The sequence below is a fragment of the Pteropus medius genome, unplaced genomic scaffold (assembly GCF_902729225.1).
Source record: "Pteropus medius unplaced genomic scaffold, Ma_sr-lr_union100, whole genome shotgun sequence".
In the NCBI taxonomy this organism is placed as follows: domain Eukaryota; kingdom Metazoa; phylum Chordata; class Mammalia; order Chiroptera; family Pteropodidae; genus Pteropus; species Pteropus medius.
Window position 1 is genome coordinate 14,970,838 of NW_024340849.1, and position 18,523 is coordinate 14,989,360.

Below are 18,523 nucleotides of genomic sequence, written 5' to 3' on the forward strand. Positions count from 1 at the left end.
CTTTATTTTCCACAGCACTTAATGCACAGAGTTTGTACCATTCGATCACACACTTGCTTACACAGCTCCTTGGACTCTTTCTCTTGTTGGCTCATGGGTATCCTGTGTCCCACGATTGAAGTGTAAGCCACTTTAGAATTGGGACTTTAACTCATACTTTTCAATCTTCCTTGTCTGTGCCCAGAAGAAGGTTTGGCACATGCTAGCCTGAAAATGAATGCTCATGATAACATGCAGAAAACCGCAACTTGTCAGTCGCTGGAATGAGGATTCTTTTGTAGAGGAAAATAACGTTGGTGAGAAAACTTTTTTATAAGTACTCTTTGGGGTGCTAAAGTAAAGAGTGGCTATACTATAATGGGTGACATCATGTCTCCTGAGGAAGAGGGAAGACACTGAAGAAAGGAAGAAGAGGAAGATGATTAGGGGGGATCGAGGGAAGGTCAGAGACACTTAATAGTTGGGGAGAAAAAAACAAGAACACTCATCTCTCATGGAAGCTTTTGAAAAATACACTGTCATGTGCGGTGTAAAGACTTTCTCTCCTCCTCCACCCCAATATCCTCAGTGAAGTTGCAGATGTGCTGAGACCCACTTCAAGGTCAGAAATGTGCAAAACCGGAGACCACACATAAGGACCCTGGAAGGTTGGGTTATACTGATGAAGCAGTGCATTTGAAAGACATTACTTCCTATCCTAAATGTCTTCATTTAAGCCTATTTGTAGGTTCTTTAGTTTCCTCTATTAGAAGGGATCACGTCTCCCTCTACAAACATTCACTGGGTAATCTCGTCCACTTCCCTGGCTCAATTATCACCAATATGTTGAACCCCAAATTTATAGGTCTGCATCTTTCCTGCCTTCACACTGTGTGGCCACTTACTTGTTGGATATTTCCACTTGGAGGAAACTAAGGTACTTCCAACTTTACATATCTAAAAACAAACTGGCTGATTTCTTTTTCTGTCAATGGAACCACCATCCTCCTGGTTGCCACACCCTGTTTCTCCTTCACCTGCTGCATACAATCAACAAATATCTCCTGACCTGCCACTACTCTGGTTTCCAACCCACGATCTTTTGCCTGGATAATGATTTCAGCAGCCTTCTCAATAGGCTTCCTGTCTCCAGTTGTGTTTGGGACCCTGCCCTTCCCTGCTTTCTTCCCACTGATTGTACAAATCTGCTAAAAACATTTTCATGTCGATGCATCGCTCTTAAGTTAATGACTCATCTCTTTAACAAACTGTCAGGCTCTGCATGAACTGACCTTTCCTCATCTATCTAGACTCATCTTGGGACTGCCCACAAGGTGTACTGGTCTTCTTTTAGTTCTTAGAAAGTTCACTCTCTCCCCTGGGCTTTCACACATGCTGTTCTTTCTGTGGGTAACCTTGTCTTAATGCTTTTGTCACCTCCTACCCTTTTAACCTGAAATAGACTCACTCATACATTGTGTATGAGTATATGCAGAACAGTATCAGAGAAAATACCACTCCCTTAAGCAACCTTCACAACACACACATCTGGGTTATGGGCTCCTTCTGGTACACCTGCCTATCACCCTCTGTTTTCCTGTTACTATTCCAAGGCAATATTAAAATTGTTTGTTATTTGTCCAAATTCCATCATAGACTATAAGTTCTAAGATGAAAGCAGCTATGTTTTTAACGTTATGCATTATACTGCCATGGCCTGGGATATAGTATTTACTCATTAAATGTTTGTCAAACTAAAAGAAAGAAATAAAGAGAAGAGCAAAGAATATAAAATTATTAAATATTTAAATGATTTAAATAGAGGAGAATACTTTTAATACGAAAGCAGGGAGAAGAGATATTTTAAAAACCATTTATTTCTAAATTAGGATTTCTTTGGTAGGACATAATCATGATGATTATGCAATATATTCAATTTTTGTCTTGTGATTTGTTTCTACCAGTCTGTGAGAAGCTCTATAGATTATAGTGCTTTTACTGAATGGTTCTCTCTCTTTGTGGACTAGCTGTACTCATAAAATTGTCTCCTACTCAACCACAATAGTGTGGCCGGCTCAACCAAAATAGCCAGTTCTCTGTCCCCTTCCTAAGAGTGTGTGTGTGTGTGTGTGTGTGTGTGTGTATGTGTCTCATGTGAGGACAAGACTGTGCCTTATCCCCCTACAACACATGACAAAGTTACTTAACAATGTACTTGTCATAAGGATCGCATGGGGGCAAACACTTTTGCACCCAGAACAACATGGATGGGCTGCCCTTGTTCTGGACCAGGCTCATCCCCTGGACCGTTCTGCCTGGGACTCTTGTAATTCCCATTCTTCCCAGGATTTACTCCAGAGGGAAGGTAATTGATTTCCAGCTTCATCCATTGACCTCATTCTGCCCTCCAGGATGGAAAAAGCTAAGACCCCATTAAAAACAAAACAAAACAAAACAGATCCCAGGGGCATACTATCTCTCTTTCTCCCTCACTGGGAACTAAGGCTGGACCCTGTATCCTTTAGGCTTACATAGGGGTATTATTTTTTATCCTTCTCATAATATCATTTTTATCAATAACCATTATCTTAAATGGGTTAAGCTGCCAGATGTCCTCACACAGGGTTGAGGTGCGAGGCATTGTTTATCTTGTTGCTTAGCTACACTTTATACTTACGGAATGGAAAATTCTCAAGGGATGAATAACCCCAGTGTTACCAAGACTGTCCCTAGTATTCCCCATTTCCCTCATAGAGCAGCTGTCTAAAGAGGACAGACGAGAGAAGCCTGTCATCATGCTAGGCTGACATATCATGTGCGAAGACATATGGGAACCACATTTTCTCATATTACTTCTTCAAATAGGAATTAAATTGGTCTATAAAACATACATCTTTGTGACAACAAAACTGACATATGAACAGAGATTCTTGTGAGGAATGACTTCAGAAGAACCAGCAGTGTTGAAGGATGTGTGTAAATGGAATTCACAGTCAAAAAAGCTAACAAAGAGGGCCCGGCACCTCCTCTGGCATTTACACTCAGTGAAAGCGAGAACATTTTGGACGCATTTCAAAAACTGAAGTGTTTACAAGCATAAACATTCTAAGACATGCAATGCAGAATTTGGAGGTATGTGCCTTCTAAATATCTTCTCTGACAATCTATTGCCAATTTTTATTTAATCTAATACTGAAAAGCTTCACAAGCTTGAGGTCTTTAGTGTTTTGAAAACTTGTATCTCCAAGAAATATATTTTCATCAAATAATGGAATAGCACCTCCAGCTCGAACCAGTCAACACTGCCGTCTACTGAGTGAGTATTTCTTGTCTTGGGCATTGTATCAGAGATGATGCTGAAAACCAAGCATGGTCTCTGCCCTTATAGAGCTGATAATTTTGTTGGGGTGAGAAGGCCACAAGTGAATCAAAGAACATCGGTTAGAGGCAAAAATAAAACATTTGCCTTATTACGAGGTGGGATATAATTAATTAACTTAAGGTATGGTAGAATGTGTGTTCTAGGAGTCCAGAAGAAAGAGGAGGTTTGTTTCAGTTGGCGTGTTCAGGAGGGCCCCACGGAGGAGGTGGAACATGAGCCAGGCCTGGTGGAAGAAGAGGATCAGGGAGAGTGAGGTGGGAGTAGAACATTCTCGCTGGAGTGCAGTGGCGAGATGAAAATCTTAGAGAACAAAGCACGGGACAGAAAGGCTGTGCACAAGGATGAAGAGAGATGAGAGAAACAACACGCTTTCCTTCAGCTCCCTCTTCGAGTAGCACTCATCACGGTGTTAATTTCCCACCTTAAATCACTTTAATTCTGGAGAAGATTTCTTTTTCCTATTACAAAGTACAAAGACAACATGTAACAAGAATCTTCACAGAGATTTTTGGAAATTTAATTTTTGAAAGCTGAACCAAATCCACAATGCTAATTATGGGTAATTAACTACAAACACTTTATTTTTATTTGTCAATACAAATGTCTATTTTGAAACAAGAAGAGTTGCATATCATTTGGTTTTCGAGTTCACATACAGCATTCACTTTAGAATGAGTTTTTCTAAGCTATTTGTTGCCAGAATCAAAGTAATTTAGTATTACCGCTCTTGTCCTGCAGTGTCCCAAAGCTGAAGATGCACCTTAAATGCTTTCCCTGATGATCCATTTGGCCCCTGTGTATTATAAACCTGAAAGACACAATTTTCATCAGTTGATACTGCTTTGGATTTCGTCAACATTCAGATTCTCTGGGTTCACTCAGTATGTTTTTTCTCAATTACTATAATCAAAGTTCATAGTGCAGGATAAATATTTGCTCTGTTTTTTCCCAGAAGTATCACATATACTCTCACTTTTAAATGTCAAGTACAAGTATGATTTTCAACACAATTTAGGCATACTGCAAACTTAAATTAGACACCTTCTGTCATTTCCTCACACAGGCAGCAAACATTAGATTTAGGACCCAAGTTCTAGGTTCAAATATCAACCCTTCATTTAACCTCTCTTAATCATACTTTTTTAGCTGCAAATTGAGACCAATAATCTCTTCTTATTTTACAGAGTTACTGCAAACTTAAATGAAATAACAAATGTGAAGGCATTTTTAAAACTGTAAAATAATTTACAAATACCTGACTATCTTTTAATATGAATTGGACTTTCAGAATGACTTAGCCATGAAATATGCACAGAATTCTCAATAAGTTTACAATATTTCAAGTATTCCTTTACTGGCCATTTCTTCGAAGGTTTTTTCAGAAAATTTAAATTTTTTAAAGTATGGTCTTTTGACTTCTTATTCAGCAAAGCATAACAACTTTACTATTTAATCAGTTCCCCTAAGTATGGCTTAGCGAAAACATTTTAAAGGGAACACTTTGCAAGGACTTCGATTAGTGGGGGGCATTTGGGAGGGGAGAAGGCACAGGAAAACCCTAGAGGGTCTGAAGCAAGTTTGCTAAGAGTATAAGACAATATATTGAATTTCAGATAAGGCACAGGATATTATAAAAAACCATGATTTAACTTCTCATCCGCCATTCCTTTTGTTCTACTCCCCCACCCCCAGTTCTTGAGGAATGAATAGATTTTGTGACATCAACTGGAAGCCATAGCCATCTTGGCAATCAAAAATACCTTGGGTGGCAGTAAATCTGGCTAGGCTTATGTGCCTATGCTACACGTCTCACATGTCACAATATCCTTATTCCTGTCATTAGCGTCTAGCATAAGAGAAGGAAGTGGTTGTGATTCTCACTTAAACTCCCTTATCTTGGATAAATAGCATGGATTGGTCTCACATTCTGTTCGTAATAAGCTAGTGATTGATGGCTGAGTCTACACATAAATAAAAATGCAGCAAGAATTTACAGAGCTCATGTTCCAGCTATTTGCCAATCATCCTTTTAAACATCTTTCTTATGAGTAGAGAAATGAACACTTGTTCTTATTGAGGAACTAAACTTAGATCAAGAGTTAATGTTTTTAGACCTTGAATAATTCAAGTTTTGAAAGATTCCTTAAGAATTCACAGAAAACATGCTATATAAACCCATAAATTATTTATCTTAGTTGCCCTGTATACTTTTGGAGACAAGCGATAGTGTCACTCAACATTTTTCTAGGCAAAATATTATTTATAGCTGAGAAAGTTAAAAAAAATTATAAAGTGACAAGTTAGTTATTTCATGTGATAAAAGACAGACACCTTGCAAAACAATAAATAGAGCTTCTTAATTCTTATTTTATGTGGGTGGGGAGATCAGCAACAAATTTAACAGTATGATTAAGAACTCACCACACGTTTTTCCCGAAAGTCTATTCCTACTGTTGTGATGAACTTGGGATTGAATTTATTGTCTGTGTATCGATAAAGAAATGTCGTCTTCCCCACCCCTGAATCTCCAAGGGCCAGGAGTTTGATCAGATAATCATAGTCTCCATCAGTCATAGTGATGGTCTTGTCAGGCCTGTGTAGAAGAGAAATAACAGTAAATTATGATAAAGCTGGGTTTTCTTTGCAGTTCTTAAAAACACAACATAAATTTGGGTTTCAAAGTTATAAAATTTGAATTGCCTTTACTCTGAAAATTTCTCAATTAACTGGTTCAAAGCAACTTCAGGAGTAAGGGTACATATATTATTACATGCATTGCAAATCTTTTTACATCAGGTCAGTTAATATGGAACAACAGCTATATGATATCCACAATAGCCATGGCCACAGTAACAGTAGAACTTAAAGAGTCATAACTTTTTCTTTTAAAGCCAGTGCCCTTTGAGATCAGGCATATGGTGCTAGGAAGAAAAGAAACTCACAGGAAACAGAAAAACCCACCCAAGACAATGTGGGTATGCTAAAGAGAAGCTGAAATTATATAGGCGTGGTGGAAAAACCTAGAGGAATATTTTGCATCTAATCCTACAAGATAAGCTTTCTATTACTATGTGCATACAAAATATTCTTTGCTAATTTTAAAAAGTTAATTGATATGACAACCTTTAAAAACATTGATGTGAAATTAGTTTAAAAGCAATGTTTGAAAACCGCCTATTTGGGAATAGTGAAGCCTCATTCTCCAAAGGCAAGTCTGCTGTATTTGGAAAGCCTGCTGAACATTTTCCAGGCCTTGCCAAAGGGGAAGAGGTATCAAGAGGCATAATTATGGCAATTCTGCTAACATTTCTTCTGACCGAAGGAACGATTTCACTTGCTGTTTCATGCCTAACTTCTCCTGCCTCAGTCTTACTTTTTCTATTGTTACAGTGACTCTGAGTGAAGATGAGCCAAGGGCCAATACATTGGTAACACCAAGACTACCACCACACACATTTGAACGAACCATCACCTACTCAATATTTGGTGAGGTTTCTACTCCAGAATTCGGCAAAATGCTTTGCTATTTGGTACAAATTTCTGGCTTCTAGTTTATAAACGTGGTTTTATCATATCCTTCTATAGAGGAAGGCCTATGAAGATTTTTCTAAAATGGGGAAGTTTCTCTCTTTACTATATGAGAAAGAGGAATATTTTCCCCACCTCTATAGATCTTGAAATCACTGTAGTCTTCAGGAGTTCTGAGATGATTAAAATTAAATTTCAATAATGGGTTATTCATGGATATATCTAAAACTAGATAATTCCAATCTTTTCTACAAGTAAGAAAATGATGCACATGTTCATCAATTTGTTTTTTATAGTGTCACTTTAGTTAGTGGTCAAAACTAGAAGGTTTCATGTCTTTGAATAACGATCAAGATGTTAAGTAGGTACTTCACAAATCAGTGTCATTAGATCATTTAGAAGATTTGCAGTACATTAGAATTTTCTAAAATTTGAATCATATGCTGTTAAATGCTACTAATTTATTATGGATTTGTTTCTTTAATTAATGGTTTTTGAGGAAAGGTGTTTTAAGAGGTGCCAATAAATAATTTTGTGCTAAAGCTTTTCTTCCATATATGTTTTCTTCAGTGAGTAAGATTCTCATGATGGATGTTCGCTGACCATGAATGTTCATTTTCTCTTTTTTAATATCTATACAAAGTATAACCATTGCTCGAGAAGAGATGTCATCAACAACTAGCCTTCTTTAATGAAAGGAAACAGGTATCTCAATGATTGACATGCAATTCTTCTTGGAAAATGTCTGCTTTTGTTGACTGCCTAGTAGTGACTAGTTCTGAGTTTAAGTGGTTCTAAATATTTTACCAGAACTTTGCAATTGAAGACGTTGCTGCTCCTAGTCTTTGAGCTAAATGGGTTGCTAGGGGAGACTGCTGCCAAAGGAGTATGATTTCCCCCCATTTAAGGAAATTGTATTATTCTACCTTCCTCTCTCTTTCTCCCACCAAAGTTGCTCATGTGAAGCTCTTCTGAAGGGTGATAAAGCCTGCCATTTCACTAGTAGAATTGGCTGAAACGGCTAACGCTCATTGGAAAAGAAAGACATTAATATGTATTCTACATAAGATGTAAATGACTACAGCCAATTTTTTCCCCTGGGCATAAGCCTTGATAATCAGAGAAAGAAATTGAAACTACTGGCTGCCTAAATACGAGCTAAAGTTGGAGACAGTGTGGCTCCCTTGTAAAATGAAAATAATTGAGTTAAGAAGATACAATAGCATACTTCAAAATTTTGCTTATTTAACTATGTTTTCTGCAATATTTTTTGTAACAGTGTTCAGAAAGCCTAAGTCTTGGGCAAATTTAACTAAGGATCTTCTATATGGAGTATCAAGCCCAAAGGTGACAATTCAAAAACACGTAATTTATAATCTAGCTCTTAACAAGGCAAGCATATACTTAAAAGTTAAATAAGGATGTAAGAAAATGTAACAGAACTTTATAAGATGGAATATGATCAATTGATAAATGAGTCAAACAGTTATGCTTTTAGTTCAAACAAAACAGTAATCTTCATGGACTTCAGTGGTCTGAGAAGATTTTGTAGAGAAAGAGGACTTGCATTTAACCGTACAGCATAGGGAGGGGTCAGGTACTAAGAGAGGAGATACAGGACCAATGCATGGGAGATGACCTCCCACTTGGAGAATGAGACTATCGTTACTTAACAACTACATGACCAGTATTCCTAATCTGAGCCAATTTGTTCTCCGCTGTTTGCACACAAACTTGCCCAGGCAATAAATACTGGGGTTGCCTCCCAGTCAGGCTTTAATCCAGAGAGAACAATTCTGGCTAACATGAGTCATTCCACTGTGGCCCACACTGGCACTTTTCTTTGAGTGAAGGGTTGTGGACACTGTAGCATTTAACACATATTTTACCTAAAACAAATACAAAGCTTGGCACTGTGGAAAACGTTTATTTAGTGTCTCCAATAGACTACTTAAAGAAATTCACACATTAAACTAGGCATGAGATAATTTGCCTCTAAGTTTCTCTTAAAAATGAATTTTATTTCTCATTTTATAGCACTACTCATACCTATATCTATGTATAATTCTTTTGTATTTAGCTTGGTTCCTCTTTTATTACCACGTGATTTTCTGAGTCCTAAAGTCAGATGATCTCAACATTCTATCTTTAGCACAGCAAATACAACACCGCAAAGAAAAATAAAAGTCTTGGCAAGGTTTTCTCTTCTAAGAACTGAGCTAAAAAAAAAAAAAAAAAAGATCTGGAAAGGATCAAAAAGCTGACAAGTTTAGCAGTACTGTTTATTCCTGCACAATGATTGATGGTCTTGTCAGTTCTTGGTCTATGGATCTAAAAGGGAAGAAAAAGTCAGAAGATTGCTGTGCTTCAGGAAGTGTGTCTGACTTTCCACCAATATCACTGTGTCACAAGCTAGACCACAAGAGCCAGGAGGTCTCTTAGATACAGAAACTGAAGTGTCATCCTTAGAGCCCTTCATGGGGAGATATGCGGCTGCGAAAACTAGGAAAATTATTCAAAACACTCTTAAAATTCTGATTAATGAAGAGTCATAAAAGTAGAAGGAAATCTAAGTAATCGTGTGGTCTAGCCCTCCGTTTATAGATGAGAAGCCATGTGACTTGTTGGGTGACAGTTTTTAACAGAGAGAAATCCAAGATCATTGATCATTATAATTTGAAATGAAAAGTGGGCTGGATGGGCTGAAAGTAGAAACGTTTTCATCCTATGGGAAAAGGAAATCTTCTCTGGGTATCAACAGAAACATGATTTTCATAGTTAGAATTTCTCAAATGAGGTTGCTCATAGCTTCTCTTTTATTTCCCTGCAATGATTTATTTTTGTTCAATGTAAATTTCATTAGCTTAAATATCCTTTGTCCACTGCTGGATCCACAAAGCCTAGTCTAGTGATTGGCATATAGTAGGAGCTTAATACATATGTGCTGAGTGTATAAGTATATTTAAGCATCTCAGAGCCATGCAAACGTCATGGTTAATGACATTAATCTTTGAGCACGTGGTGGAAGTGGTGTCCCTCCAAGTTCAGGACTTGTATTCTCCTTCCTTCCTCATCTGTGAGTGAATATTTAGATTAAATGATCCCTTGGTACTTTCCAGGTCTGGCTTCCTGAGCTCATTTTTCTATTTTAAGTTGCACGAGAGTATAAAAACCTTCTCAAATAGAGTATTTATAAATTCAGAGGAGCAGTTTCAAATAACCTGAGGAAAGAGAAAGTACAGAGGGACTACAATTTTTGAAAGTGAGATGTGCTGGCAGAGTATTTAAACTTGTCAGTTGAAAAGGTCAGGGCTCAGGGAACTGGGCTCCATGAAAGCATCCATTCACCCACCTAATTCACTCATAGGCACCTCTTCTTTTTGCATGATATTTTGTATGGCTCTGAGGATACACCCTACTTTCTCTAGCAGGGAGCTTAATAAATGCTACAGATATGTATAATTACGATCCAGACGGGCTTACCTGTGTACACTGGAGATCATTGCAAGCTATGACCTTGTGATTTGAACTTATTAAATTAATAAAAAAAACAACTTAAACATTCTTAAGGCACTTTGGAAAGCTTAAAACAGTTGACAAAGTATCAGTGATATTAATTTGCATTTAGTGTAGATGGTTTCAATAAAATAAAGCTGTTAAGCATTAAATGGACAGATATGTTCTCTTTTCTTTATTCGATTGGTTTGTGTTGGTCTTCAGTAAGTACATTTTGAGGTCTGGGACTCTCATAGCCAGCACTTCACAGGCCTGAATGATAGCCTGAGGGTGGTTGTCATTAACTGACCTTCAAACACTGCTTTCCAAAACCACATTCATGTCCTGGAGGGTAGAGTTAAGTTAGGGGACAGTAGGAGCACTCTAGGGAACTGTAGTCTGTGTATCAGTAGAACAAAAGGCATTTTATGGAGGGAGGGGATAATTTTTTAAAATAACTTTTAGTGGATTTTATAGCATTTTATTCTGTTAGGAAGGTTTATTGAAGATATATTTTTTATTTTGATTCTTCTTTACAGCTATTTAGGATTAATGGATGTACAGTATATGGAAGATTCAACCCAAATTTCAAATATAAATCAACATCAACTTAATTGAACAACTTTTACTTAAGCTGACAATGGTCAATGTGTCTCCTGAAGCAATCAAATGTAATTTTTTTAAAAAAGTATTCACTTTTTCATTCTATGATCAAGGGACCTAATAAAATAGAAAGAAATCATGAATTTATTGAACTCTGAATTTCAGCTTACTCATCTTGGAAATAAAGGGTAAAAATTCTAACACAACTCAGCTTTAAATTGATTGTTATCTCCACTGATATATCATTATTCTCACATATGAAACTCACTTCTAAGCCAGTGAATACATTTATTTTTTTCAAAAGTAACATTTTTTTCCTCTGGCTTAATTTTGTGGTATCTTTTCAAACTATATGATCTTTCTTCATTTTTTTCTTTCTTTTTTATTGTTAGAAATTTTAACACATACAAAACTTGAGGGAATAGTATTATACCTTCATAAAAGGATCATCCAGCTTCTAAATTACCAATTTATGGTCAATCTTGTTTCATGTACCAAAAACTTTCCCTCTACCACATTATTTTGAAGCAAACACCAAGCTTCACAACATTTTTTTTCTTAAATAATTCAATACATATCTCTGAAGATTTCTAAACCTCACACTATTGACATTGTGCCTACCCTATAAAAAGGTTGTCAAACATTTGGCTTTGAGGGTATTTGCTAGATCAGAAATAATATAGTAATACTGTTTTAGCCTGTATTTCTCTTATACTGATCAAGGTCAAGTATCTTTTCATATGCTTGAGGGTTATTTGTGTTTCTTTTTCTGCAAATGCAAGTCTCTTATCTCCTGTCTTTTTTAAAATATGGCTTATCTGTTCTATATTTAGAAGTTCTTTATATATTAGAGATATTAAAACTTTGTTATTTAAGTTGCAAATCCTTTTTCTCGTTTTGTCTCTTTATCTAGCTTATGGTATTTATGCCACCCCAAAAAATGTTATTGTTAATCAAATCCTGAGTCAAAAATCATTTAAGAAGGTTTCTCCACCTCAGGTTATAGAGGAATTCATTCATGTGTTCTTCTGGTATTTATGTGGTTTCTATTTTACATTTAAATATTTAACTCATCTGGAATTTATCACAATGCATGTTATGAATAATTGATTCAAACATCTTTTTATATCTGTCCCAAAACAACTTACAAATTCATTTTTTCATCACTGATTTGAGATGCTACCTGTATCATTCAGTACAATTCTATATAGAATTGGATTTATTTCAGGATTTTTCTCTTCTGTTCTACTGGTCTGATTATCTTCTCATGCAGCACCATTTTAAATATGATTATTCATAAAATATTTAATATCTGGAAGGGTTATCCCCTCCTCACTGTTTTTCTTTTCTTAACATTTTTATGACATTGATGTTCCTATCTATCCAAAAACATACATCTTCCATTTGGCCACGTCTTCTACTGTGAGTTTTTCAGGACTACTTTATGGTTTTCCTCATACAGGTTTTGAATGTTTTTTTTTTAGGTTTAGATTAGGTTTTTAAAAATATTTTTTCTTTATTTGCTTTTGTAACTTGAGACTCAGCCGTCTCAAGTTTGCTATCATTTTGTTTATATGAAGATTATTGATTTTTGTGTATTGGTTTTATTACCCGATAGTTTGTTAAATTTTCTATTATAGTGGTTTTCAATTCATTATTTTGAATTTTTTGGAAGTACAATCATATTGTTTACTAATAGGTATGGTTTTAATTCTTCCATTCAAATTCTTATGTCTATTTATTTTTTCTTGTCTACTTCACTGTCTAATATTTCTACTATAAAGTTAAGAAAATTTAGAGATAGTGTATATCTTTTTTCCTGATTTTAGCTGGAAATCCTCTAGTTTTTTCTCACTAAGCAAGATGCTGGCTGCTTATAACATGAGTGGACACTGAATTTGTCAAATATTTTTTCTTCTACTGAGATGATCTTCTGATTTCTCTCCTTAGCTTGATTTTATTAATAGATTTCCTCAGATAGCAACATCTTTACATTTATAAAATAAATTTCACTTGTTCATGATATATTACCTTTTAATGTGCTGTTGGATTTTGTTTCTTCTGTTTTATTTAATTTTTCATCAGCATTAATAAGTAAGGTTTGTCTTGTTTTTGAAACAATCTTCAGTTTTGAGATTTACTTTATATTCAGTTTATTGAAAGATTATGACAGTTTTTCTTTCATTTCTGTGCTCTGGAATAGTTTGTCAAGATTATCTTATCTTTAAATGTTTGAAAATTTTTCATGTGAAACCATTTTGTCCTGGTGATTTTGTGTGGGAGTGTTTTTATTAAATTACCTTCTCTATTTCTTCTTTGGTAATTGGTCCATTTAATCCTGTCTTCGCTAGGATTAATTTTGCAAACTTATAATTTTGTAGAACATTAATCATTTCACCTAGGAATTCAAATGTACTTTATGGAATGGTACAAACTACTCTCATATAATTTTTAAAATTACCTCTGTTTTGATACTTATTTTTCTACTTGACATTTCTAATTCTGTATATTTGTGTTTATTTGTATAAGCTTTAGAGAACCAATGAGAGTATCAGTCTTGTTATCTCAAGAATTTATTATCATTTTCATACTGTAATCCATGGTCCAGTAATTGCATGTTCTACTATCATCAATTTTCTCCTTAGAATGTCCTCTCTACCCCTCCTCTTCAGCTTCTAAATTCAGTCATATCCACAATTTCTTTGATCATGAGTTCTTATACTTCTCCAACTTTATTCCAGTTTCTATATACCCGTGAGAGACACAGTGCTTGGAGTCAAGTTCTAGTAGACCTTGGAATGCTGGACTTGAAGTTGCCCAAATTTGCCCAAGGTGTATTCTTACTGAGAGCCCTGCAGTTTGCCAATAATCTCATAATCAGGGTCAGAATAGGGCTGCTCCTTGATCTAAGAAAGACATTTTTACCTGAATTGAAAGTGCTTTTAAATTATTCTGTTTACTAATACCGATTCATTTAGATCAATACTTTTCATGTGTTTCCCTACTACTGGATCATTACGTCTCAGCAGGTGCCAGCTAAGCACAAAACTATTTTGTCCACAGTTGAAGTACAATATTGACAGGTGTTCTAAATGGAATTTTTCTAAGAGAACATGAAAGCAATGACCTAGGATTATCCCTGAAGCTCATATGTACCCCTGGATCAAAAGAAACCCCTAACTGATGTGTGCTTAAAAACATTGTTTAGGAGATATGACCCAAATCTCAGGGTCAGTTAAAACAATGCAGGCTTTGGGCTTCAGATAAGTAAATGGTCAGTAGAAATAAAATGAAGTCACTGTTTCTGATTTAGAGAAATCTGAGGGCTTGCACTTGCAGGTTAAAGGTAATTGAGGAATATTTCTAAATGCTTATAAAATAAAATACCTCTAAACAAAAGAACTTCACAGCCTTCTTGGAAATATAAATGTATGCAGTCCCAAAGTGTGTCCAAGGTCATACCGCAGGCACAGGCCTTGAAGCTCACATACATTGCCACTGACCCGTCAGCTCACCTTGTTGGCACAGAGAAAAACTGGATGTGCAGCTTCTCTAGCTCCCACAAGATCTCCTTGTTTAGCTTCTCTGAATCCTAGGCTAGGTGAGTATACAGCTACATGGTGAAGGCATAGCCCCTTCAACAGTCACTGGCATCATCAAGGTCAGAGGTGGTGAAGGACCTGGGCAAGTTCCAGGCATTCTCCTGGATTTCAGTTCGTCCTGATGGATTCCCTTTTGACCTTGCTCTCCCCTACTTCATGTCCATCTTTCTTTCCTGACCCTGGTCCTGCTGATTTCAGGTACAACACGAAACAGCAAAGCAGCAAGCTTACACAGACTGCCTAACTAGATCCCACGATTGCAGAAAATTCTTATTCATAAGTATCATGTTCTGTATCACTTATAGTGATTCTGGGTTTTCGTTTTTTATAAAATCCTTACTGATACAAAATGCTAGTGTTGAGAATCCACTTCACACACATGCCTTTACTTTTAAATGTTTAGAAAATTAAATAAAAGGCATGGTCATAGCTAAGAGACTGCCATGGAAAGGGTACGTATTCCATATTAGATCTCCTGTATAACTTACTTCCACTCATAAATTCCAGGTTTGAAAGAGAGCCACATGATTGCCACATTTAGGATTGCTTAGATATCCTAATATCCAGCTAAGTGGGTCTTCAGTGAGCTGGCTTATAGCCGAAGCATTTGTTGTATGTTCCATTGCAGCATTTCCATCTCCACTATGAAATATGGTTTCAAGCATTTAACATTAAACTACTGAACCCCAAGGCACGGTTTTGTAATAGCCCTCCAAAATCTCCCAAAGAAGCCCAGTAGATGCTAAAGTGTCTCTGAAATCAATGAGTAAGCGAATCAAAGAACTTTCAAAGAACTTTCACTTTAAATAAAAGAACTTTCACTTTAAAAGTGTACATCAGCCATAAGCTCACATTGATGTTTTAAGGTAAAACATTTACACTATATTAAACCAATGAGAAAATAATTCTTTTATGGTTTGGAATAAGAATGTCTTTAGATCGTACACTTAATATTTCATAAAATTCAGAAATAGTAATTAGAAACTTCATAGATGTTACAGTAAAGGAATTTATGATTACTTCTCCAGAGAGATAAGAATTACACTTGGGCAATTCTCATAGAATGTACCAATAAACATAGTTTTCATATAAATACAATAATTTTTACCAAAAAATGGCAATCGGTGACTATGAAAAGAAAAATGCCACACACAAGAGACAGCAATTAAAATAATAACAGTATCAAATGATTAGAAAGGGATATTTGAGACAACTTAAATAATAATAAAATGCTATCTAACACAGTTATATTATCTTATTATATATCAGTCAGTGTTCTAAGCACTAAGTACTAAGGACTAACACATTTAATCTTTAAAACAACCCAACAACACTTTAAAATAGTGAATTTTATGGTATATGAATTATATCTCAATAAAGCTAATATTTTAAAGCCCAACAATATAATAATATATTTTATTTTAAGAATAATTGATCTCACCTAGGTCCACTAGCTATGTGTTAATATTGGTTTGCAATACAGCCACTTACTAGGTTACTCAAACAATAATACCCTCCTGAAACCAGTGTAAAGGGCCTGTAGATGTACTCGATGAGCCTAATTACCACAAATAAAATAATTTCTTATTTGTAAAAATATTTATTTGACAGGGTCCTGAGAGCCAACCTACTGAGCAAATGTTCTCACAAATCTTGACTAATTGAAAAGCACTGAGAAACAGCAGGGCAGATGGGTTATCAGGACCCTGTGAAACAACACGGGAATGAAATTTGAGTGCACATATCACCCCGTGGGACCCAGCAGTGGCTGATCACCCATATCCCTTGGGGGTTAATGAATAAAAACTTTATGGCCTTTCCAGGAGAGCAGAATCAGAATCTTTACAGGCAGGTCCTGGAACTTGGAGGCTAAATAATCCACTAAACTATGACAGAACAGCCAGCTTTGGGAACTATTTTGTTCATCATCATTCTTTACCTTGAGGCATATCTTCTAGAAGGTTGAGACTCTGTAACACCCTCCAGCAATTCTTTCTAGTGTAGATAAACCCATTGGTTGTAAAACGAGTCAGTTCCTCTAATTTGATCCTGTTACGGTTTAGAACAATTTCCTCTTGCTGATTGCCACCAGTAAAGTTTGGCTAAGGCTAGTAGATTTCTTCTTAGGGCTAGTGGATTCCTCCTTCTGTTGAAACCCACAATTACAATGTCCTTTACATGCTTTGCCAGCTCCATATAATTTTGTTCCCTCACATTCTAAATTTTGTTTCCCTGACAAATTGTAGCTCCAAAAACATTATTTTACTCTAAACATTATATTTTACTATAAACAAATATACTACATGCACTGAAGATGTTGCATGAATGTTTGTATTACATAAATTAAGCTTTAAGAACTTTGAAAGATTTAGTATTTGACCTGATAAGCTTTTCTGCTTATCTTTATAAGCAGACAACATGACTTACTTCTTATAGGGAGTCAGACATTTTTAAAATGCTTTTTATGTCCTATTAGCCAGGACCGCAACTAGGGAGCAAGAAAAAGAAATGTAAATTTCTTAAAATTCTGCAAAGCCTTATATTGAAAGAATGTTTGGTACTTATTATATCTTCCAGACTAGAAAGTCTTGCGATGCAATAAAGCAGATTAGGACGTTCGTACAAAGAGGCCAACACCTTCCTGTGATCGATCGGTAAGAACAGAAAATGGGTTTTCCCAATCTAGTGGTTCTCAAACTTGGCTGCTTTTAAAACCCCCTGACGTCCACGCAGCACCCCAAAGCAAGTAAATCTGCATCCTGTTGGTGAGACAAAAGCATTAGCATATTTCAGTGCTCTCCAGATGATTCTAATATACAACCAAGTTTGAGAACCACTGCCCTGCCTCTCAGCCCAGAGATGCCTCACTACCAAATGAACAATTCTTGCTTTTGAAGAGCTAGAGGTAACCTCAATGATAGCTAACAGAGACGAGGTGACCACGTTCATGAAGACATATCTTTTCCTAAGACAGAGGCGAGTTGGGAAGAGGGTCCCTTTCTCACCATAGGCACCTGCCTCAGTGGGTCAACCAGCACGAGTCTCAGGACAGTTCCTTTCCTCGTCACACAAGGGCGTGCCATCCTTTGATGCCAGTCAGTCATCTCTTTTCTCGGTAGAGTTATATGATATATGCAAGGACATTAAACAATGTCGCCACGTCAGAAAAATATATGATTTTAAGTTAAAGAGATGTTCGTTTAAAAGATGTTTTACTACGTTTTCAGATGTTGGCTTTATAATCTTGCAAATCAGGTTCATGGTCCAGCTGGCTGCTGCTTTGAGGAAGTCCTGCCAACTTCTGCTTTGCTTCATTATCTGAGAAGGGGCATACTAATCAAAATATCTGCACACGAAGTCTGCCTCTCTGAGATATAAGGAAGCCAAATTAGATGGTATCTATGGGTTCATCGGCACATATCTATGAAAATAAGATGAATGCCACATTATTACAATTTTCTCACTTAGACATAATTCTAGGTAACTCAGAGGGCCATGTAATTCCAAGAATAAGAAACATAAAAAATCCAAGATCCCTTTAGGAAAAGAATGTTGGCTGGCCATTGTTTTAGTTGCTCTTTAATAAGAAGCATTTCATGAGCTTAACAAATGCTGGAAAAGAAAGATTATATCTACAAAGGAAGTGCTTATTTGTCTCACAAGGGCTCTTTCTACATTATGTTGATGCTTATGGTAATTGAAATTTCTAAATTGGAGTTTTATTCTTGCAATATGTATGAGATGAAGCTGAATAGAAAATAAAGAAGGTTATTACACATCGTTCTTAATCCTTCTGTGGTTGGAGAGAACATGTTAAGTCCTTTCATCTGATCGGTTACTTAAAATGAGCTCTACGTTAAAAAATCTAAGGCTCTAACTAAGTTTTAAAGATGTTCAGAGGAGAAGGAAAAATTCATAAAGGATGAGCAAGTGG

At 36.1% G+C, this 18,523-nt stretch overlaps 1 protein-coding gene across 5 annotated transcripts in view; it reads right to left on the bottom strand.

Moving 5' to 3' along the window:
• The window catches only part of RAB27B (RAB27B, member RAS oncogene family), a 125,506-nt gene that overhangs the window by 8,978 nt on the left and 98,005 nt on the right, over positions 1 to 18,523 (bottom strand). For 4 of the 5 annotated variants that reach the window (XM_039841195.1, XM_039841172.1, XM_039841162.1 and 1 more), the window contains exons 2-3: positions 5,783 to 5,954; positions 4,084 to 4,169 (exon numbers count right to left, since the gene is read on the bottom strand). In XM_039841195.1, the coding sequence (XP_039697129.1) occupies positions 4,084 to 4,169; positions 5,783 to 5,935 (239 nt within the window). In that variant the 5' untranslated portion in view covers positions 5,936 to 5,954. Of the gene's footprint in view, positions 1 to 4,083; positions 4,170 to 5,782; positions 5,955 to 13,682; positions 13,688 to 18,523 lie in introns of those variants that run through there. The other variant, XM_039841187.1, reaches the window with a different exon arrangement.